The sequence below is a fragment of the Nicotiana tabacum genome, chromosome 4 (assembly GCF_000715075.1).
Source record: "Nicotiana tabacum cultivar K326 chromosome 4, ASM71507v2, whole genome shotgun sequence".
Lineage (NCBI taxonomy): Eukaryota > Viridiplantae > Streptophyta > Magnoliopsida > Solanales > Solanaceae > Nicotiana > Nicotiana tabacum.
The window spans coordinates 50,845,280-50,867,616 of NC_134083.1; the positions used below are offsets into that span (position 1 = coordinate 50,845,280).

The 22,337-nt window shown below is 40.4% G+C and overlaps 1 protein-coding gene across 1 annotated transcript; it reads right to left on the minus strand.

Moving 5' to 3' along the window:
• Nucleotides 1-1,485: 1,485 nt before the first annotated feature.
• LOC107822791 (UV-B-induced protein At3g17800, chloroplastic) lies at nt 1,486-5,337 on the minus strand. Its single transcript, XM_016649353.2, has 4 exons — nt 5,027-5,337; nt 4,794-4,921; nt 2,627-2,925; nt 1,486-2,509 (listed from the first exon to the last, which is right to left on the minus strand). The coding sequence occupies exons 2-4, from the start codon at nt 4,917-4,919 to the stop codon at nt 1,669-1,671; spliced, it is 1,266 nt and encodes a 421-aa protein (XP_016504839.1). The 5' UTR covers nt 4,920-4,921; nt 5,027-5,337; the 3' UTR covers nt 1,486-1,668.
• Nucleotides 5,338-22,337: the final 17,000 nt, after the last annotated feature.

The window sequence follows — 22,337 nt, forward strand, 5'->3', positions numbered from 1 at the left end:
TCGTCGTTGTTTGGTACTATTTCATTGTCACTGTCTTCATCTTCTCCGTCAACATCGTGTGCATACCCTTCGGGACCGAGGGCATCGCAATCTAGGCCCCAGTTGACACACATTTCTCGTATTTCATCGCTATCATCAAGAAGACCGCTTGCTTGATTTCTACAACAATATGGGACTCATACGTCCAACGTCTGTGGTAGAAACTTAGGTAGTCCCTCCCACTCGACAACTGTTGGGAAAACAAGATAATCATTGTCTCTATGCATTTTATCATTTTCTAACAAATTCCAGTACTGACCCTCCGTTCCTCCTAGGAAGTTAAGATCATCCATTGCATGATGAACAACTAATGCCTTTTCCATCTCTAGAATCTCCTTCATCAAATGTCGAATCACTTCTGGTTCATCTTTGTGTGTGTTTGTTTGGAAGGTTACAGACAGTGCATGTGGCATAACAAGCCCATGCCAGCGACATAGAACTTCTTAATCACACCATTTTGAGTTAAGGGGAACCCATTGTAGTTTTTCGCCCCAAATTCGCATTCCTTCAGGCTTTGTAGAATGCGCTTCGCCCTCAATAATGTGCCCTGCAACTTTGAGATCAGTGTGTATATTGATAAGCTTATTTTCCAAGGTACGCAAAATACCATATCACTTGTCATCAACCAAGTTAGTGTAGCAACCTAGCATATTTTTTTCAAGGTAGGGATCGATAGTGTTAAGACGTGTTCCATCGGGATCTGTTGAATTAACTTCACCCTTTTGCCTCTTTTTAAACCACTTGTTAAATGTTAGTGGCATTTTTTAAATGAATATTATAATGTTTATTCAAAAGGTCTTTGAAATATAGATGACTTGGTTCAGTTTAAGAAGTTGTTTTATACCCGAAAGAATTATTATCACGCGAAACATAGCGCGGTGAAATACAATGTTATGTGTATTGTCTTGTCGACCTGATAAAGCTGAAGGGGAAGGGACAATTATTTATGTAAGTATAGCGCCTTAGGTAAGGGCGTCATACTATAACGCCTTAAGTGAGGGCGCTATACCTTCCCGTCCATTTGAATTCAAATATAACGCCTTAAAGAGGCGCTATACTTAACTGGGCAAACGGCCGTTAAGGTATATCACCTTATAAAAGGGCGTTATATATATTATGATCACCATTTTTTTTTTTCACACATTTTGGTTCTTTAGTCAAAAAGAAATAGGAATCACGAAAATCGAAGACAATGATGTGAACAGCGAAACATATCCTGGTTATATCAATCTTTCATCAACCAAACAAGCCACGAAATAATAGACGTCACTGCTTTAGGCAGAAAATGAAATATGCACTAAAGCATGAACGGGACAGGCAAGACAAGTGATACAAAATATCGAGAAAACAAATGTTGTGTTCCTCCCTAATTGCACCAAGACCGACACTTTATTGGGGCTCAAGTGAAAAGGAGGAAGGGGAAAGTAGGTATTCACCTCTGTCATGTAATCATGTAAACGTCTTGTAATCATGTTATTATGGAAACACACTGTTGTTAAATAATGTCTAATACGAAATATGTATATACATGTCAAGCACATGATCCACTATCATTCCCTTAGCACATGCTACTGCACTAAGTTTGTAAGCCTCCGGCATAAATCTAAAACCATGGAGGCTCCAATATTTTTAATTTGCAACAAAATGGTATCTTGAGTCAACATAGCTCTCAACATCCCAGAGGAAAGACCCAAAAGTTACAGCCTCTAAAACAAGCCGACTCAGCCCTCCAAAACTGATCTTAAGAAGTTCATCTTTAGAAGAGTCAACAGTGCCTTGAGGGGTGATAACAATCTCAGGTCTACCGAATAGTGCTTCGGTGTGTTTCTCAATTATGCCTATGGCCTCTTTAGATCTGATGGTTGCATATCTCTGGAGTGTCTCCCCATCAAATGACATCACATAGTTTCTCAATCTTGAGGGCTTTATCCCATGGCCAAACCCTCCAGTACCCGCACTACCTGCAGACCATGATGACAATTCTGGATGGGATTGCGTTACCCTGAAAGAAGTATCACTCCTATCACCAGACCTAATCTCCTCCCCTCCCACTTGCCGAATGCTACTATCTTCATCGTCTACACCCTGAGGAAGGACTTTCATGGTCTTTTCTAGCTGAAACCTCTGATCCACTCTCTTGAGGAAATATCCATACATAACGGATGCTGCATAAACTTGGCCTACTCTAAATTTACTTATTTGAGCCACTGCAGAATTATCACCCAATCGACTTCCAAGAATGAGAGCCAGGTGGTTTTGAATCATCTCATTAGCTTCTGCGGAATGAAGACGCTCAAACTTATCATCTTGGCTGGGCCATGTATCAATTCGACCAGAAGGCTCAGATGAAGGTGGACTGATTGCAGGAACTAAAGATACATTGGCATCCATAAATTTCTGCACCACCAAAGCATACAATATCTCCTCTAAAGCTTTTTTCCTGTCATTAGCCTTAACCTCAGCAATTCTCCTGATAGTTTAGAAAAGTGACCATGCAACAAATTAGACCTCACAGCAGTGATAAATACCATAACAGAAGACAATAGCTTTTTTGGGGAAGATGAGTTTCAAAGAAGCCTAGGCTAACCTGTACAAGACAATGTCAGTACCGGTTGCAGATGGTTCTTCCTTCTGTTGCTCTGAGTCGCGTTCAGTTTGAAGCTGTTCAAGCTGCTGATCTACAGCAGCAGGGACAAGATGTGGGTGACTTGTCAAAATCTGAGAGAGAAATTGGCCAATAGGAGATTCAAGCTGAAGTGGAGCAATAGGGGCAGCTGAACCTCCAGACTCCGAGGGTGATAGAGATGCCCTGATCGAGGTACATTTTCTGCTACCAAAAGCCGCTTTCCTGTTGCTCAACTTCACATGAGAAATTGAGGGATAAAGCTGCCAATAACATGTCCAATAAATTAGGTGTCAGAGAGCATTTTCAGATGCATAAGGTTCTTAATTTATGCCAACTACTTCATAAACCAATTTAAATAGATAGTTTTGCTCAGATCACATCAAGGAAATCTCTTTATTAACTGAATGAAGATGTTTCATTGATATATCCAACTGGATAGATGGATTAAAAATAAATAACGTAGGATTACATAGGTCAATGCACGTTGAGCCACCTCCCTAATTGGAAAAATCAGCAGCAGAAGGATTCAAACAGATACATTTCATAGTCGCAATAATTGCATAGTCAAGGCATAAAATTTGTAAGGTTACCTTATACGACCAAAACTTATATCAAGCACAAAGGGAAATTTCAGCAACAGCCTAGCACATATCCAACAAATTTAGTAGAGATATCCAGGATCAACAATTCGACACAAAGTCCAGAAGACAGTATGAGATATACGTTTGGAAAAAAAAAGGAGAAACAAAGATAATAGAAGAATACACCATTTTTCTTTTTCGGCAAGTCCGTAGACACCATTTCACTAGACAGAAGGTGAGGAAAGAACCAGAGGTAAGCAGAAACTGCAACAAGACATCAGCCACACTACACTAATTCAGAAAGGAATGGCAATTGACGCAGAAAAAACTGGGCTACATCACTCTGTTTCACAAACCTTGGGATAATAGTCAATAAAAGGGATGTATGTAAACGTGGATATATCTTATTTTGGACAATCTATAGTTTTAATATGCTCTGGTGGCATTACATACTACCACCATTGTTCCAATATAACCAGCGGGCATAGGTATCCTAAGGCAAGGCAAAAGAAAATTCTCCGACGATAAGAAAAAAATCTAGTGCACTGTAAAATTGAAGAAAACTTCATCAAAAGATGACCAAGCCTGGTCATATCTCTAACAAGAATGCTTGCATTTTTAGTGTAAGAAATAACTATTTATTTATAAGGTTTCAGAAACAACAGTTTGCTTAAAGGTCAACCCCCTCCTCGTATTAAGTCTTAATAAGCCAAAAATTGGTAGATAACCTTAAGCTCTCTAAAAAGCATAAGGCCGGATATAACTTCGTCTCCAAAATTGGTTGGACTACGCTGAAGGTTTTCCACACCATCATCTCCACCATCTACTCATAGTAGAGAGAAAGAGGTACTTTTTTCTCCGATATTCAGGGGCATTCTCTTACACGTTTAGTTGTACTTCAGGGGATCCAATTAGTAATTTATTTGATATCCATAGACACCAAATACCATCATATGAAGAAGATATGTGTAAGCATCAATTGAGAATATAAACAAGCTCCCAATTGTAAACCTGACTGCTACGGTAGTGTAAAGATCTGCATATATAAACATCGTATTATTTGACTACATACAAAGTTACGCTGCTTTTACCGTTTCGTCCCCTCTTTCGATTTTAATTCCATTCATTTACCAGGCTTAAACCTTGAGAAAACCATCTGATAAGATGTCGTCATCCTTTTTGTCATATTCATTCTCTCTCAATTCCAAAGTTCATTTACACTGTCTCCTATCAAAAGTTGACAACATACAAAGGCGAACTCTGCTAACAGATGTATCCAACATATTTATGTACTTAATCCATCTTCAAAATTTACCAAAAAATTAGTGCCTGTGTTCTACCTCCACCACAAGGAAAATTCCTGAGCAAACAAAACTTATATTCTTTCGACAAGTACAAACAAAACTTATATTATTGCAGAAGATCTGGGCTTTCGGAAAGCTGAATATGCAAAGAGTAAAAAGAAAAAGTCTTTTCCGTAAATATTCCAGCTACTATATCATAAGAAACTAAAGCAGATAAAAATGATAAACAGAACTCAATAATACCTTGATCCCAGAAGGAGAAATCCGAAACTGTGACCCGAATCGAACAAAATCCGACCCACCAAGAGACGCCTTGGTGGGTCTGTAACAGATGCTGAAAGCAGACCCGAAAGCGGTAGCAGTTTCCATTTCTGTAGCAAAGGGATAGAGGAACAACAGCAACAATCAGAAAAACTAAAACCCTAAAACATTTGTAACAGCAAATAAAAAGAAGAATTAAAAGACAATTAACTTACGGATGAGAATAAGGAGCTGGAAATTCAATATAGAAAGCAGAAGCAGTAGATGGTATATTTAAACGTGGGGATTTAGGGTATAGAGCTTCTTTCTGGTTGGCGACCGACGCTTGTTTTTGGGAAAGTTCACCGTGTTAAACGCAAAGCTTAATCTATGGAGTAATATATAATGCACTCGCCCGCCGTCCCCACTCACCAACGTGACTGATTTATCTTTAACCGCAAAGAAACCTTGGACTTTCATCAAATTACACAGATGACACTGTTTCTAATTCCTCTCTTCTATTTTCCGTCTTTCCTCACCTTTTCCTTTTCCAAAATCAATTGTTAATATATGTATATTATGGAAGAAATTCGCATTGCAATTGATTTTTTTATCTTTTTCTTGTGCTTCACAATATTTAAATTTTTTCAAATATTTAATTTTCAAAGTTGTCCTGTAAAGAGCTTAGGAATATTTATTATATTTTTAATAAATAAAATAAGGTTAATATAAATATTTCTATTGTTAATTAATTCTAAAAGATAAATTTTTTAATAAGCGTGAAAACAATCAAAAAATCAATTAAAGTGGACCATAGGGAGTAATTGTTTGATGCTAATTTGTATTTTTGTTTTCTTTCTTAGAGCCCGTTTGGACATAAAAAATCTTTTTTTGGGAAAAAAATGATTTTTTCGAAATGTTTGACCATAAAATTTTCAATTTTCATTTGAAGATGAATTTTGGAATTTGTTAAAAATTTAAAAAACTCCAAAAAGCTATTTTTAAAATTTTCACTCACAACTTCAAAAACAATCCAAAATTATATTCATGTCCAAACACAACTCTAATTTTCAAATATCATTTTCACTTAAAAAATTTCAATTCTTATGTCCAAACGCCCACTTATTTTTCGATTTTAGGATGGAGGGCAAGGACATTTTGGTAATTGAGTAAGGGAGTTAGTAGATCTTTTTGATTAGTGGATATGCTTTGGGGTGGTCTTCTGGAGAGATCTGGGCCGGTCTTGTTTGAAATTGATGTTGATGGGTAACGATCGTGGTAGCCGTGAATTGTGATATATGGCTGATGACGCGTTCCATTTCCGCTGGTACTCCTCTTCTATGGCTTCATTCACTTTCACCACATTAAAAATCTAGGCACTGGGGTTTCGCCTCGTGGACCCATGTTACTCCGTCATTTTTCTTGGTACATATCTTTTGGCTTTATTCGGAATATAACTAAATAGTGAAATTAATTTAAATGGTCGTGATTTGGCCAAGACCCAGAATTTTATACGTAACCTGTACTGGATTTTGGGCAGCTAAGCAGATCAATATATTGGAATTTGGAAGTATTGATTATTATGGTTTATCCGTAAAATGGTATAATTGAATTTATAGCGTGATTTATAGACAACTGAATCGATTTGATCTCAAAATGATAAATAAATTGAATAAAATGCAAGACTTAGCATTGAAAATCGAGATAAATAGCAGATAGCTTGGTTCCGGAAGTAAGGCTTCCGAAAGCAGCAATAAGAATAATGTAAGACAAAAAATAAAGTACTATTTAGCTTAGGAATAGTGTGTAGCATAAGTTTGTAATTTTCGTGTCTTATAATGGTTGTTGTAGCCACTATTTATAGCTATACCTAGGGAACAAGGTCCTAGGATCAAGTCCCTCTTAAATGGCAATAATGAGGATCATTGATGAATATGATACGGCATGTCATGAATGCCAAAATACTCTGTAACGGCTGCGTATTTAATATTGAAGAATATTCTTCATTGAATGTCATTTGGTGGCAAACATTCATTTGCTCCCGTTGATAATGTTCCCTTAGGGATCTACCTGGTGCCAACCAAAGTTGTTGTCCTCGGTCTTGGTTTTCACTTGCTTCATCTTTCATCTGTCTCTGGTTCCACGTGTCACGCTATGATACAAACATTTAATATAAATCAATTTTACCCTATACAGATAGTCCTCCTACGTTCCGGTGGCACATCTTTGTGTCACCAGAAAGTTGGTGAAGATTCCTTTCTTAGCGAAAATTTTTCTGAACCCTTCTGAAAAGTTTCTGACGCTTGATAAGGCGCACGTCTCCTCGCATTTCATATTCCGAGCACGTGTTACTCCACGATTTACCAATATTTACGCCGGTTCTCGAGGTAATCATGGCCACGATTTTGGCCACCTATTCCTTTACTTATACGCCTCATTCTTCTTCTTTCACTTCCACAAGTTTCATAAACTCTCTCAACTTCTTTGCTTTTAACTTTCTTCTGTTTTCATCTCTCTTTGATATTCTTCTAAAAAAACTTATCGCCTCATTATTATTATGGCTTCTCATGCTAACTCTTCTAAGAACTCTGGTCTTCTTTTCAGTGGAGGTCCGAAGAAGAGCAAAGACAAAGAGGTTGATGTTGATGTTGATCCTCCCACGGTGAGCACCACCATTCCCAAACATCTCAACACATAATGATTTCGAAGAAAAGTTCCCTACTTCAAACCCTCACACTTAGGTTGTTGGCAAATATCCTTCTTCTATTCACCCTTCTAGTATTCGTGTTGTGCAGGAGGACTGTGATTGCCATGCCTTAAATATCATTCCTCCCGATCTGGTGGAGCGAGTGACCTTTACTAACAAGGGTTTTACGTATGTTTATACGTATCCCTTCATTTTGGGTCTATTTTCTTTGAGCGGGGGACTTGACCCCATGATTTTAGAACTGTGCCACTGGTACCAGGTTTGTTTGACACAGGTGGGCCCTTCGATGTGGCGAACGGTGGCTTATCTGTGGTGGTTGTGTTAGGAAACGAAGGTGCCCCTCACCTTGGCTCATATGATGAACCTCTACTCCCCCAAAATTTTTTGTGGGGGAGTAATAAATTTCAGTAAACGTGGTCACCACGCCCTTCTCACCAGCGTGGATGATGACAATGATCATGGATAGATGGAGCGGTTTGTCGTCATTGCTACCAGGGATATCATCCCGGTTACAACTCCATCCTTCCCCGAGTCCTGGACTCGTTCACGTAAGTTCACAGTTTATCCTATTCTCTGAAAATAGTCTAATTTATGTCTTTGTTAACCCCTCTTCATTCATTATTTCAGCAACTCGTTGGACGCCTCCAAGGGTTGAAGTCCTTGACCGGTGGTTCATAAGATTCTGGACATCACTATGCCCGAAACCTGCCGGTAGAAGGAATTAGCCCCCAAATATGGATGGAGGGCCAAGAACCCTGGTAAACTGACTCTGCCTTCATTTCATCTTGTACATAAGAAAACTCGCTAACCCTACCTTTTTGTTTGATTCGGGTCTCCCTCGGGGTTCTATCTCTATCCCTGAGGAGATGTTCTGGTCGATCATGCAGAGGTTACGAGGTTGTTGCAGGAGGCTTTCACCCGAACTGGTGCCCTCGAGTCTGCTTCCGGTGCAGGTGCTTCTTCTCAGAGTCCCCGTCCAGAGAACAAGCAACCAAAAAGGCGGCGTTCTTCTTCGGCCGAGGGTAAAAATAAGAAAGTAAAGAAAGTCGCATCTGAGCCAGCCACAACCATTGTAGTTATTGATGATGACGGGGAAGCCGGTGATGAAGAGGCTTCATCAGCTCAATAGAATGCTCAATCTGGAGAGCTTAGAACCCCAACCGAGGGCGATGTCTAAGCACTCTAGGAGAGTTTGACTTAGTGGAGAATGTTGATTCTTGTTTTTCGGTCCCAATTGTTGCTTCCGGTACTATGAGGCCGAGTACCGGGCCTCTTATGCCTTCGGTTGGTGAGCAACCAACAACCAACACTGTCTCTGCCGCAGTTGCTTCTCAACCTACAATACCATCAGCTTTATCTCCTTCCACGTCGGTCATACCTTCATCACCAGCAACTGCTATATCTCCCCCACCGGCCGCAGACTCCCGAGGGGAGGATGTCCCTCCTCCTCAGTCCCCTGACCATGGGAATTTGGGGCATAACTATTCGCCCCTTATGCAGATCCCCAGGGGAAAAGGAGTGTCTCCCTCTGTATCCACGGAGTGCCATCTACTATCTCGGCCGGTGGAACTCGTCAATTATCTGAAGTTGCTGGCTTGAGAGAAAGATAAGAAGAAAATACACTCTTTTTCGGGGGAATGTATGATAAATAACGCCATGCACAATGCAACAATGATATTGCACTTGTTCTCTTTACTGTATGTTTCTTCTTGACTTGCTATGACAGAGTTTCTAACTTGGGTATTTGATTCGCAAAACTTCCTTGCTTCCGAGGGCCTTCAGAAATTGATCCTCGATAAAGAGGGTCTTAAGTCTGAGCGGGATCAACTGCTGGACGAGAGGAACTAACTCATCGTGTGCCTCCTGGTATTAGAAGCGAAGGCCTCTGAAGCGAGTGATCTCGAGGCCCGGCTGCAGCTTAGCGAGCAAGAGGTAATGGCCCGTAGTCAAGAAGTTTCTCGATTAAATATTCAATTCCAAGATGCTAAGGCTAAGTGGTTTGAAGTTCAAGATGTTGTGTTTGTTACTGCCAAGTGCGAGACCACCTTCATTGAGCGAGTGAATAACTTGGAGGCAGCCTTGAATTCCAAGGCTGAAGAGGTTGTTGCTGCCGAAGAGAAACGTGCCCAGATGGAGGATAGGTATAAGAAGATCATGGAACATAATATGGCCCATATAACCACTATCTGTGATCTTGATCTTAGCCTTAGCTCCATGAGATCCGAGCAGGATGGCCTTTTGACCGAGGTTGATCGGCTTAAATCAGAACTTCAGCGCCGGAGGATTCCCTCATCATCAAAAAACACTCTATGTATCATATGAGGAGGAAAACCTTAGAAGAGGCCAAGGAGGGCGTCATTGATATTGACGATGAGATCGCCAAGGCCTGAGCGATGGAGTTAACTGCTTGAGGACACCTTCCGGTTTAGCCTGATGCAACTGACTCTTCTAGTTCCGGTTCCGAGTTCTTAGGAACCGAGGAGGAACTTGAAGAGAATAACGATGAAGACAAAGATCCTAAGCCGACTACAGATCCTCCTACTTCTCCGGGGGCTGCTGATGCTTCTTTTCCTCTAAGTTCTGATGGCGGCGTAGTTTAGCTTTTTGATTTATTTTCCTTTGTTATTTTCCTTTTGTATTTTTGTACTTGTGTTGCTTTGCACGTTTGATAAATAAAAGTGCTTTTTGTTTAAGCATTGCGCAAAGTTTATTCTTTTTGTGTCGAATTAGGCAAGGCTTCAGGTGTATTTTTCCCCAATAGTATTTGGATTCTGAGTATAAACACTTTCGGAACCAATCCTTTACTGTGAGGGTTTCATAAGAGAGGGCCCTTTTATGTTTAAGGTGCTCTTGAAGAGGATGTCTCCTGTTCATTCTGTCACTAGCATTTGAAGTACTTAGTTAACTTTCAAATGATAAAATCAATTCATCGTTTGGACAAGATACAAGATAAAAATAAAAGGACTTTATTTTATTCCTTCAATCTTCAAAAGTGCATAAGCATTCATTTACTGAAAGATGAGAAATTGCCATTTCATGTGGCTAATTTGTATAACTTATTTCTACGGGGCTGGTTGTGCAGTCCCTGGTCTCGATAAGACATTTTTATTCCCGGGTCTCGTAGTCCCGATTTTTATGGCAATCAGGTTGCCGTATTCTCATATTATTCTCCCAATGTTCGAATGCGAGGAATGCTAATTGGAACACTGGAAGTCTTTGATTGAAAAACACTAGTGAATAGTTGGATAATCTTTGGTTTGATAGCAAGCTTCATTTCCCGTTAGGAACTTTGCTATCGAGCCAAAGGTTATCCAACCACCCCCTAGTGGCTTGTAGAGAAAACACTTGTGAATGGTTGAATAGCCTTTGGTCTGATGGCAAGTTTTGCTTCCCATTAGGAATTTGCTAGCGAGCCAAAAACTATTTAACTATCCCGTAGTGGTTTGTTGCTTCAATGCCTTGTCATTTAACGGTCTTATCTCTGCTGATGACGTTTTCTTCGTAGAATGTTTTCCGTTGCTGCCTCATTAAAAACCCTTGCCAGAAAAATCCATTTGGGACAAAAATTGGGTGAAGCGAAAAAGATTGCAACACATACTTTTAGTACAAGCGGTGTCCATCATTATTAATACCTTTTGAGGTGAGTCACGTTATAGTTGCTCGGCAATTTAACTTCATCTTGGTTTTCTAGTTCGTATGATCCCTTTTATGGTGACAACTAAAACTTGGTAGGGACCTTCCCATATTGGCCAGCTTTCTTACGTTGAGCTTCCGGGTGTTTTGAGTCACTTTTCTCAAAACCAAGTCTCCCACTTTGAAATAAAGGAGATTGGCCCTTTGGTTATAGTACCTTTCCATTCTTTGTTTCTGGGCCACCATCTTTATGTGCGCCAAGTCTCTGCATTCATCAAGTAGCTCCAATCTGACCAGCAATGCTTCGTTGTTTGTTTCTTCGTCCACCCGAAAATACCGAAAGGTCGGTTGTCCTACTTCCACCGGGATTAGAGATTCTGCACCGTATATGATAGAGAAAAGTGTCTCTCCCGTGCTTGACTTGGCTGACGTCCGGTACGCCCACAACACTCCCAGTAACTCTTCGAGCCACTTGCCTTTGACCGCTTCCAACCTCTTTTTGAGGTTTTGAATAATCACCTTATTGTGACCTTTGAGCTCATGAATTATGGCCTATTGTCGCAAGCAATCTCCTTTGGTATTCTGAACCGGCAAATTATGTTTTCCCATAGAAAATTGACCACTTCGCACTCGCCGATTTTTTGGCAAGGACCTGCTTTAACCCACTTAGTGAAGTAATTAGTTAAAATTAAAAGCAATCTTACCTTCCCGAGAGCCGGTGGTAGCGACCCGACTATGTCCATCCCCCATTTCATGAATGGCCATGGGAATAGTACCAAATGCAGGAGTTCTGCTGGTTGGTGCACTAACGGTGCATGGACGTTGCCACTTGTCGCATTTATGAACGAACGTCTTTGCGTCTTGTTCCATCCGGGGCCAACAATATCCTACCCTAACTAATTTTAGCACCAACGAATCTGCACCTGAATGATTTCCGCAAATTCCTTCGTGAACCTCTCTCATGACGTAGTTTTCCTCCGAGGCTCCCAAACATCGGGCCAATGGGCCATGGAATGACCTTCTATATAATTGTCCTCCCTAGAAGTTGTAACGAGCTGCTTCGGTGCAGAGTGCTCGAGATGCCTTCGGGTCTTCAGGCAGCTTCTCGTGCTCGAGGTAATCGATAATCGCAGTCCTCCAGTCCCATACTAGGTTGGTTGTATTTACTTCATAATAGCCGTCCACACCCAACACCGAATGCATGAGCTGAACGACGGTATCAGAATTCGATCCCTTCATTTCCGTGGACTATCCCAAATTGTCCAATACATCCGTTTATGCATTTTCTTCTCTCGGGATATGGGTGATCGACCATTCCCTGAACCGCGTGAGCAAAGATTGAACCTTAACCACATATTATTGCATGAGCTCCTTTTTGGTGTCGATGATTTCATATACTTGATTTACCACTAGTTGGGAATCGCATTTGATTTCAATGACCTCGGAGTCTAGTCCATGAGCCAGTTCAAGTCCTACAATCAAAGCCTCATTATTAGTCAAAGGAACAGTTTTTATGGCCTGCCTCAAGACTTCTCCCGAGGGCGTGATTAAGACCACCCTGAGCCAGGACCCTTTCGCGTTGGAAGCTCTATCTATGAACAAGGTCCAAACTCTTGATGTTGTTTCTGACACCATCATTGCTTCTTTTATGGCCAAAGGCAGTAGCCCGGGACTAGAATCGGCCATGCAGTCGGCTAAAACTTGTGATTTGATCGCAGTCCTAGGCTTAAATTCAATATCAAATTTACTAATTTTAACTGCCCATTTGGCCAGTCAACCTAACAACTCAGGTTTGTGAAGGCCATGCCACAGGGGAAAATTTGTCACCACGGCTATCGGGCGGCACTGAAAATAAGGCATAAGCTTTTAAGCGACGACTATGAGAGCTAAGGCTAGTTTTTCGAGGTGCGGATAACGAGTTTCCGCTCCCGATAAAATTTTGATAACATAATAGATAGGAGATTGTGTACCTTCATCTTCCTGGACTAGAACGACGCTTACCGCTACCTCCGAGACCGCTAGATACATTAGCAGTTGTTCACCTTCCTCCGATTTTGATAGTAATGCAGGGCTCGATAGATATTGTTTGAGGTAGGGGTGGGTGTCGGTCGGTTCGGTTGGTTATTATGAAAGTACGGTTCGGTTTATCGATTTTTGGTTTTGTAATAATAATAACTAAATCAAACCAAAGTATTTACGGTTCGGTGCGGATTTTTCAAGGCTCGGTTATTTTTGGTTTAGTTTTTCGATTATTAACGGTTCAAGATTTTTACATCCGATGTAGACTATGGATCTTGAGTTCGGCCTCTGGCTAGCAATCCAGTTAATATAGATAGACATGTGCCATTGGAAGATTTCAAAATAAAATTTCCACTTGACAAGGTATACATTTAACAATTTGACAAACAAGGCAGCGTTTGATAGACATGTCTAGTCAATACTATGCTTATTGATCTTCTACTGCTTTGATTTTTTTTGTTCTTACTTTTGGAATAAAACGGCGCATAACTCCAATTCACTTAGTCACTTAGACCAATTAATAGGTGAAATAACAACTGCAAAAGCAAAACCAATTTTAAACAAACAAGGTAGCGTAAGTATTTAACAATTTGAGACAAAATTTTGGTTTTTAGGTTTAACCGAAAACCGAAATACCAAAACCGTAAACCGCATCGAAAAATCGAAATTGAATACTTTAAAAACCGCGCACTGATCGAATAACCGATTAAACCGAAAAACCAAAATTCACGGTTCAGTCGATTTTTTCGGTTCGGCCGATATTATGCCCACCCTTAGTTTGAGGTTTTTTAAGGAATGTTGGCATTCTGGAGTCCATTCGAAGTTGTTCTTATTCTTCAGAAGTGAGAAAAAGTGATGACATTCTTTCGAAGACCGAGAAATGAACATGCTTAAAGCGGCAAGTCTTCCGGTTAGCCTTTAGTCTTCTTTCACGCTTATCAGCTGGTCTGGAATGTCCTCGATGGCTTTAATATTATTGGTACTGACCTCGATCCCCATTTGTGACACCATGAAACCCGAAAATTTACCGGAACTAACTCCGAACGCACATTTTTTGGGGTTGAGCTTCATGTTGTGCTTCCTTAGGATGTCGAAGGTATCCTGAAGATGTTTTAGATGGTCACTTGCATTCAAAGACTTGACCAGCATATTATCTATATACACTTTCATTATTTTCCCTATTTTCTTTTCGAACATTTTGTTCACGAGCCTTTGATAAGTGACTCTGGCATTTTAAGCCCGAAGGGCATCACATTGTAGCAATATGTGCCAAAGTTTGTTATAAACAAAGTTTTTTTCTGATCCTCCGGGTTCTTCTTAATTTGGTTGTACCCATAGTAGGCATCGAGGAAACTCATCACCTCGTGTCCGGCCATGGCATCAATCAATTGATCAATGTTTGGCAGTGAGAGCGAGTCGTTTGGGCACGCCTTATTCAAATTTTTATAATTACGCACATACTGAATTTATTATTCTTTTTCGGAACTACAACTATATTAGCTAGCCAGCCGGGATACTTCACGTCTTCACCTCCCGGATTGAACCGATGTAAAGTAATCGAGTTACCTCTTCTTTGACAAACCTGTTTCTGACCTCGACAATTGGGCACTTCTTTTGCCTTACTGGCGGGATGCTTGGGTCCAGGCTTAGCTTATGCATGGCCACCTCTATCGGGATACATGTCATATTCGCGTGCGACCATGCAAAATAATCAACGCTAGTTTTAATAAATTTAATAAATCCTGACCTGAGCTCGGGGTTTACTCTTGTCCCCAAGTAAAACTTTCTCTCTAGAAATTTCTCGAACACTGCCACTTGTTCGAGTTCTTCCGCTCTGGTACCTGGAAATATCTTGGTACCTAGTGGGATTCCGATGGCTCCTCCCCTTTGTCATCTTTGTTTGGTTCGGGATCAGGCGTAGGTTCCTCTAATTATTATGGCTCGTGTTCCTTCCCTTTACTGCTAGAAATCGAGATTGCATTCATCTCCCTTGTCGCCGGTTGATCTCCTCTTATTTGTTTTATTCCCTCTAAAGTTGGGAATTTCAAAAATTGGTGATATGTTGATGGTACGACCTTCATCTCATGTAGCCACGGTCTACTAAGAATTATGTTGTAGGCCATGTCGCTGTCTACTACTTCGAATAAGGTAGTCTTCATGACCTCTTCGGCGTTCGTGGCCAGCAAGATCTCCCCTCGGGTTGTCACGCTTGCTAAGTTGAACCTGACGAGGAGTTTTGTTGGCGGAATGATGCTTCTCGTTAGCTTGGCTTGTTCCGACACTCTCCATTGAATAATGTTGGATGAGCTTCCTAGGTCAACCAAAACACATTTAATCTTGAAATTTAAAACGTTAAGAGAAATTACCAGGGCGTTGTTATGCGGCAGTTGAAGTCCATCGTCATCTTCTTCTGTGAAGGTGATGATCCTCGGCGACATCCCGGAGTCTCTTGCTATGAGTCACCGATACCTTTGTCCTTTTTGCTACCGAGAAGGTTACACCGTTGATCAAGTCTTCCCCTATCTTTGAAGGCTCTACGTTGTCTCGACTGAGACCGAAGTTATTCTTAGCTCGATCGCTTAAGAATTCCCTAAGATGACCGTACTTTAACAGCGTTGCTACCTCCTCGCGCAGAAGTCGATAGTCCCCAGCTCAGTGGCCATTAGTCCTATGGTATTAGCACCATAAATTAGGATCCCTTTGACTAGTATCGGATCTCATAAGCCTCGGGAACTGTGCTTCTTTAATGTTCCCCATCGCCGATACCAGCTCCACTACACTGACATTGAAATTGTAATAGCCTGGGATAAGTGGAATCTCGAAAACTCAACTTCTCTTTGTCCTGCAATGACCTGTTGTTTCGGCCGTGGTCAACCCTTCTATTGGGGGCGAACCTATCCACCGATCGGAATCCATTGTTGTTGCATCCTTCGGCCCTCTCATAGTGCAAGAAATGACCCTTAGAAGACTGTCGATCTGCACCAAAGTCTTCTTTTGATTTATCCCTGTTCTTTTCTTGATCCCGACCTTTGGTTGATACCGGTAACCCGAGATGATCATCTTCTATCCTTATCTTTGATTTGTAATGGTTATGGACATCCGCCCATGTAGTTTCCTCGAACTCGAGCAGGTTTTCTTTTAATTTCGTGGAGGCGTTGGAGCTCCTCGGGTTCAACCCTTTAGTAAATGCCTCATCTACTCATTCAGCTGGCATGGCCTGTAACAACATTCTTTCTTTATGAAATTTGATCACCAACTCACGCAGCAACTCAGAATCTGCTTGCGAAATTCTGAATTTGTCCGCCTTTTGGGCCTGGACCTTCCTGGCCCTGGCATGGGCCTTGATGAAAGAATCTGCGAACATCTCAAAGGAATCTATTGAGTGTTTGGGTAAGAGTGAGTACAATGTCAAGGCCCCCTTAGTGAGGGTTTCCCAGAACTTCTTCAGCAAGACCGACTCAATCTCATGTTGAGCCAAGTCGTCTCCTTTCACCACCGTTGTATAGGTGGTGATGTGCTCCTAAGAGTCCGAAGCCCTATCATATTTCGGTATGTCTAGCATTTTGAACCGCTTTGGAGTCAACTCTGGTGCTGCGCTAGGTTTGAACGGTAGCTAGGATTACTTCTTCATGTCCGAGCCCTTCAGCACTGGTGGTGCGCCCGGAATTTAGTCCATTCGAGCGTGGAATTCTTTTGTATTCTAGTCCATCCACTCATTTATTTCCCTCATGAATCGTATGAGCTCAATTTTGAAGGGATCATTGTTGTTGTTGTTACCGGATTCGTTGCCAATCCCCCCGGCTCCGTCGAAGACGACCTCACCCCTTGGGGTGTTGTTATCAACCCTTTGCGTTGTTTGATTTGCGGGAGCACCAGGAGGAATAGAGTCTCTTCCATTCGCGTTATTGGAAGCACCTAACAACACTTGCCTTAATTCTATCATGGCATGGTCTTGCCATGAGAGATGGCCCATGATAACCTTTTGCTCTTCTCTCAAGATCCTCACCATTTCCGCAACGTGTTTGTCTTCAGCATCATCAGGAGTCGGATCCCGTACGTGTCGGGGATATCGCCCACCATGAACTGGCGTTTCTATGTCCTCCTCGTTACAGGTGTCACTGATCAAATCTTCATTATGAGGCAGATTTTCTTGTGCCTCAACGTTGTGTGCGATATTAACATTGTTAGCTGCCATTTTTTTTTTTTACGATTTTTGCTAAGAAACAAAGAATCAAACATGTTAGTAATATATACAAGGATCAACTCAATTACACAACTGTCTAAGCCCCACGGTGGACACCAAATCATTTACCCGTAAAACGGTACAATTAAGTTTATTGCGTGATTTATAGACAAGCAAATCGATTTGATCCCAAAATGATAAATAAATTAAATAAAATGCAAGACTTAGCTTTGAAATAGAGATAAATAGAAGATATCTTGGTTCCGAGAGCAAGGCTTCCGAACGCAACAATAAGAATAGTATTAGACAGAAAATAAAGTATTAATTAGCTTGGAATAGTGTGTAGCATAAGTTTGTCAGAATTTTCGTGTCTTACAATGGTTGTTGAAGCCACTATTTATAGATATACATAGGGAACAAGGTCCTAGGATCAAACCGCTCTTAAATGACAGTAATGATGTCCATTGATGAATATGTAACGACATGTCATGAATGCCAAAATCCTCTGTAACCACTACATATTTAATACCGAAGAATATTCTTCATTGAATGTCATCTGGCGACACACATTCGTTTGCTCCCATTGATAATGTTCTCTTCGGGATCTACACGGTGCTAACCGAACCTGTTATCCTCGTTATTGGTTTCCACTTACTTCATCTTCCATATGTTTTCGGTTTTACGTGTCACGCTATGATAAAAACATTTAATATAAAACGATTTTTTCCTATACAATTACACCAGTAACCGCTTGAAGTTTTCTTCTCCCCTTACAACGTAAAATCATGAAAAGATTAAAGTAAAAGCTCTAAGGTCAGAGATAATTACAAGAGATATAATGAAAGAAAATAGGAACTTGAGAAGTGGTAAACAGTAATAACACAACATCTTTAATAATGAAGTTAATGGTAAATTTGATTTGGAAAATTTTGGACGTTCAATATCGATTAAATAATAAATCAATTGCTAATAAAATATGTATAATGTTGTTTTGATCTTTGTTCACTTTTTCCTGTAAAAGTTTGTTATTTTCATTATATTTTTTTTGTGTCGTGTTACTCAATATAATAAAATAAATATGTGATTCATTCTCTTATTAGGAGTATTCAAAGCTAAGATGAGATTGCTTAATAACAAGTGAGTTTTGCCCTGATAGCAGAACGCTTTTACAATCATCATATTGTTATGCTTAAAGTGAGTTTGCATTCGATTTTTTTTTATTTAACTATAATTTTAACTGTTTATGCCTAATATATACTCTGAACATTTTTGGTCTTAGGTTTATCAAAATAAGCAGAATTGTTAAATTGACAAAGACTAAAAGTATTCACTTTGACAAACTTACAAGATTAAAACTGCTCAGTAATATATTTAAGGGACCATTTTACACTTATTGAAAAAACATAAAGGACTATTTTCGTCATTTTCTCCACAAAAAACGAGTCCGGAACCAAAATGTGTGGAAAAAAAAATGGGTGATCATAATATATATAACGCCTTTTTATAAGGCGCTATACCTTAACGGTCGTTTGCCCAGTTAAGTATAACGCCCTTATTTAAGGCGCTATATTTGAACGCAAACGGGCGGGAAGGTATAGCGTGCTAACTTAAGGCGCTATAGTATAACGCCCTTACCTAAGGCGCTATACTTACATAAATAATACAACATTTTCAGAAGATAACTTTTGCAGAACAACAACTTTTTCAGGTCGACAAGACAATACACATAATATGGTATTTCACCGCGCTATATTTCGCGTGATAATGATTCTTTTGGATATAAGACAACTTCTTAAATTGAACCAAGTCATCTGTATTTCAAAGACCTTTTGAATAAACATTACAACATCCATTTAAAAAATGCCACTAACATTTAACAAGTGGTTCAAAAAGAGGCAAAATAGTGAAGGTAGTTTAACAGATCCCCATGAAACACGTCTTAACACTATCGGTCCCTACCTTGAAAAAAATATGCTAGGTTGCTACACTGACTTGGTTGATGATAAGTGGTATGGTGTTCTGAGTACCTTGAAAAATAAGCTTATCAATATACACACTGATCTTAAATTTGCAGGGCACATTATTGAGGGCGAAGTGCATTCTACAAAGCCTGAAGGTATGCGAATTTGGGGCGAAAAACTACAATGGGTTCCCCTTTACTCAAAACGGTGTGATTACGAAGTACTATGTCACTGGCATGGGCTTGTTGTTCCACAAACACTGTCTGCAACCTTCCAAACAAACACACACAAAGATGAACCAGAAGTGATTCGATATTTGATGAAGAAGATTCTAGAGATGGAAAAGGCACTAGATGTTCATCATGCAATGGATGATCTTAACTTCCTGGGAGGAACGGAGGCTCAGTACTAAGATTTATTAGAAAATGATAAAATGCATAGAGACAATGATAATTCTATTTTCCCAACAGTTGTCGAGTGGGAGGGACTACCTAAGTTTCTACCACAGACGTTGGACGTAGGAGTCCCGTATTATTGTAGAAATTAAGCAAGTGGTCTTCTTGATGATAGCGATGAAATGCGAGAAATGTGTGTCAACTGAGGCCTAGATTACGATGCCCTTAGTCCCAAAGGGTACGTACACGATGTTAATGGAGAAGATGAAGACCATAATAATGAAATAGTTCCAGACATCGACGATAATGGCGAATGATAATTTTTTTTTTCTTGGGGTGTATGTTAAATTATTGTAGTGAAGTATTAATGCTAAATATCAATAAGACTTAACACCAATGGAAACATAATTTTATTTCATACATTCTGCAAGATGAACATATACATACACTTATTATAATAAATTATTGAAATACAACACTACGGGTATCCTTGATAATTGGGCACATTGCATGAACTTCCACCGGGAGCTGAATTACTACCGCTACCCAAACCAACTAAAGGATATTTACGACGGTCGTGTCCTGTTTGCGAGCATATACCATATTTACGCGCATAAACAGTATCACCAACATCTATTTGATTTCGTATACGCATTCTTTTTTGCACTTGTTGTTGACGCAAATACTCCTTGTTACACACTATTTTAAATGGTTCCTGCGGCCAATAATGCTCAGCACCCACTGGCTGTAATTGTCTACTATAGGTGTTTAAGTATGCAGCAACACTATATTCTTTATCAACGTAGCTGGTTGCCGCGAAACCTGTATGTTGAAAGCACTTTATGGTATGTGAGCACGACATGTGGTAGATGGACCATTTTTCACAAGAGCATAACCTTCTAGATTCATTTACGGTGTGTGTATTATTCCCCCGATTTTGATGGATAGCGGTGCGAACTTCAAAAATATTTCGCTCGTTGCAATACTGTAAATATGAATGCCAATGTGCTCGCCTCCTGTATTTCTCAAATATTTTCATCGGTATTGGCATAAATTCAGCATCCCTTTCCATCAATGACGATGCACCTCTAGCCTTTTCAACAAACCTCTCCGCTATCTGCTTGAATGACATCCGTACCATGGTAGTGACATGCAATCCACGTGCAGACTTCAATAACCTGTTGAAAGACTCTGACACATTTGTAGTCAGAATTCCCCATCTTCTGCCACCATCTGCATGCAAAGTCCACTTGTCAAACTCATGTCGCATCAACTAACGATAGACTCTTTGGTCTTCCTGCCTGATCGATTCCATGCGCCTCCTGAATTTACACTCTTGGTGATTCGTTGTAGGATAATAGTGGATTGATCTAGTGGTAAGTACCCTTCACTTCCAACCAAGAGGTTGTGAGTTCGAGTCACCACAAGAGCAAGGTGGGAAGTTCTTGGAGGGAGGGAGCCAAGGGTCTATCGGAAACAGCCTCTCTACCCCAGGGTAGGGGTAAGGTCTGCGTACACACTACCCCCCAGACCCCACTAGTGAGATTATAGTGGGTTATTGTTATTGGTGGTGGTGGTGATGGTGGTGATCCGTTGTAGCCATCCACATTAATATCATGCAAATCTTTTTTGGGATGTGCCTTTTGGAAATTGGCCTTCAGGTGCCTCACACAGTAACGATGGTAGGCATACGGTTCCTGCCATGCAGGAAAATTCTGTACAGAACTTAAAATACCACCATGCCAATTAGATATTGGACAAATACCTAAACGTTGTCTGACAACGTGCTCCTTCAAGTGGTTCAAAAATAGTGTCCACGTCTTTTGGCTTTCATTGGCACAGATAGCAAAAGGTAGGGGAAATATACTTCCATTTGCATCTACTGCAATGACGACCAACAACTTAATATCATACTTTCCATAGACATGAGTGCCGTCTATGGATATTACCGGCCGGCAATGCACAAAACAATCAATTGCTGGTTTTAATGTCCAGAACACATATATGAATATATGTTCTTGTATTCCCCGACTCCGCTCAAGCTTTCATTCAACAACAGTCTCGGGGTTAAAGTGTTGCAATGCAGCCATGTACCTAGGTAGAGATGTAAAGGACTTATCCCAGCTGCCATAAACAATTTCAAACGCACGTTTGCGCCCGAAAAATGCCTTTCTTTTGGTAATGGTACACCCATATTCCTGGTGGACAGATGTTATTCACTCTTTGATCTTGTACCTTATGGACGCTTGAATGTGTGGAATCAAGACAAGAGAAATCAAGTCAACATTCAAGTAAAAATGATTCCCACTGAATGTGTCTATTTCACAATTGTGGGTGCCAATGTATTTACCCACAAACCACATATTTGTTTTCTTCTTCCTCGCACGCAGCATCCAATTACAACCCGTAAATTATGTACGCCAAATAACCTTGTATACATTCGGAGATGACTCTGCTAACGTGATCTCACGACACTCTTTTACGCTGTACATTCGCACCGCCCTGCTTAGGCGCGCTTTATTAGGAAAAAGCATGCCCTTTGATAGCACCGTTGCTCTAGATTCATCCCACATTGTTTTCCGAATTTCGTCAATATTCCTTGTGAGGGCATCCACATCCGGCATACTTGACAAATGTTCAAGGTAGGGA

Bases quoted from the DNA above. Each gene is read 5' to 3' on its own strand.
- LOC107822791 (XM_016649353.2), bottom strand. From the start codon at position 4,919: ATGGAAACTGCTACCGCTTTCGGGTCTGCTTTCAGCATCTGTTACAGA. The intron at 2,926-4,793 runs GTATTATTGAGT...TGTTATTGGCAG, and splicing joins TTTCTCCTTCTGGGATCAAG to CTTTATCCCTCAATTTCTCA. The intron at 2,510-2,626 runs GTTAGCCTAGGC...CTAAACTATCAG, and splicing joins ACTGACATTGTCTTGTACAG to GAGAATTGCTGAGGTTAAGG.